We start from the raw sequence: 2,084 nt of genomic DNA on the forward strand, positions 1-2,084 counted from the left end.
TGGAAATATGAAAGGTAAATTTTCTCCAAAAAAAAATGCAGATTATGGTGGAAAGGGCTGAAATAAGGGACCAAAGCTCCAGGTAGCAAAAGGCTTCAGAAGAAACAAAAGAAAAAAGGGCTGAAAAGACCTCCAGAATTATCCAGTCAGGTGGGTGGCAAATTGGCTCAGGGGGTCGCACCCAAAGAGTGGTAGTGGATGGGTCGGTATCGATCCGGAAAGATGCGGGCAGTGGAGTCCCACAAGGCTCGGTCCTTGGATCGGTGCTGTTCAGTGACTTCATCAGTGACTTAGATGAGGGCGTGGAGAGCACCCTGTCCAAATTCGAAGATGATACCAAATTATGGGGTAAAGTTAACACATCAGAGGGTAGGCAACAAATCCTGGCGGATCTGGACAGGTTGGAAAAATGGGCAAAACAGAACAGAATGCAGTTCAACAAGGACAAGTGCAAGGTGTTGCACCTAGGGGGAAGGAATCACCAGCACACTTACAGGCAGGGGGATGACCTCCTCAGCAGCACAGCAGTGGAAAGGGATCTTGGAGTAATTGTTGACACCAAGATGAACATGAGTTGTCAATGTGACAAAGTGATCAACAAGACTAACCGCACTTTATCACGCATTAGGAGGCATGACAAAGAGGTGCAGGGAGGTGATACTACCCCTCTATGTGGCACTGGTCAGGCTACAGTTGGAGTACTGAGTCCAGTTTTGGGCGCCGCACTTCAAGAAGGATGTTGATAGACTCGAGAGGGTCCAAAGAAGGGCTACTCATATGGACCTGGATCTCTGCAGCCTCTGCAAGAGAAGGCTGAGAGGTGATCTTGTGGCAACCTACAAATTCATCAGGGGAGACATCAAGGAATAGGAGATGCGCTGTTCACCAGGACACCCCCTGAACTAACGAGGAACAATGGCCACAAACTGACAGAGAGCAGATTCAGGTTAGACAGCAGGAACAACTTCTTTACGGTGAGGGTGACAAAATCTGGAATGGGCTCCAAGGGAGGTGGTGCTCTCCCCTACCTTGGGGGTCTTTAAGAGAAGGCTGGATACACACCTGGCTGGGGTCATCTGACCCCAGCGCTCCTTCCTGCCCAGGGCAGGGGGTCGGACTCAATGATCTGTTGAGGTCCCTTCCGACCCAAACATCTATGAATCAAATGCATTCCCCTGTTACTGCAAGCCACCCCATCACAAAGCCTCTTTCTTAGACTGTCTTAAAAGTAGGGGCTTTTTGCTGCAGCGAGCAGGTTCCTCCACTGCTCCAAGGAACCTTCTACAAAAACAAGATTTAAGCAGAGTTTGGGAATACCATGAATTTCCAACAGGCAGAGAAAAAATGTGGAGTTCTGACCAGAAAAAAAGTTGTCAGGTCAAGCAGCACAGCAGCTGTGTACCAATGGTGATACAGGTTGCCTCGGCTAACGTGTTTATCTAAAGCAGGACTCCTTTCACTACATGATTTATCTGTCTTACAGTGCTATAGCTACCAAAGCAAATAAACATTTCTTTAGCACTTGCCAGTGAACTCACCTTCCTCGGGCATGGTCTCTGGATTGCTAGAATAAATATATCCTCCATCACCTCCTGTGAGAAAAGTACCCAGGAAGGATTCATCTTCCTGAAGAAGAAAACAGTTTTTTATAGTAACTTCATAGGTGGGTTCACAATTACTGCTAGAAGGAAACAGTTTGGCCTGCAACTGTCTTCATGCCAGGAAATGACTTGACAAACACAGTAAAAGGAGTTTTAGAGTATCTGTCAAACACTTAAAGAAAGAAGTGTTAGGATGTCGGGACTGAATCAGAGGAATGGTGTTTCTGGTAACTGTAATTAATGAACCTGATAATCATATACCGAAAGAAAGAAGCCGTGTAAATCTTGACAACTTGTCAGAAATGTCCTTTTTAAGGTTACTTCGTTTGCCTGATGCTTGTTTTTGCAAATTAAAACAGCTATTTGATTCCAAAATTATTTTCACGTGGATGAGACATGTTTTTGCTTTCTTTTTACACTGTTAGTTTACTGAACACAGTGATTTTTACAGCTTAACAAAAGGTGGGGGGGTGGGGGGAAAGA

At 45.6% G+C, this 2,084-nt stretch overlaps 1 protein-coding gene across 1 annotated transcript in view; it reads right to left on the bottom strand.

Moving 5' to 3' along the window:
* Positions 1-2,084, bottom strand: part of CUNH20orf194 (chromosome unknown C20orf194 homolog) — a 127,079-nt gene that overhangs the window by 53,961 nt on the left and 71,034 nt on the right. Inside the window, 1 exon segment of the mRNA XM_014518655.2 lies at positions 1,539-1,626. Coding sequence (XP_014374141.1) covers positions 1,539-1,626 — 88 coding nt within the window.

The sequence above is a fragment of the Alligator sinensis genome, unplaced genomic scaffold (assembly GCF_000455745.1).
Source record: "Alligator sinensis unplaced genomic scaffold, ASM45574v1 scaffold12_1, whole genome shotgun sequence".
In the NCBI taxonomy this organism is placed as follows: Eukaryota; Metazoa; Chordata; order Crocodylia; family Alligatoridae; genus Alligator; species Alligator sinensis.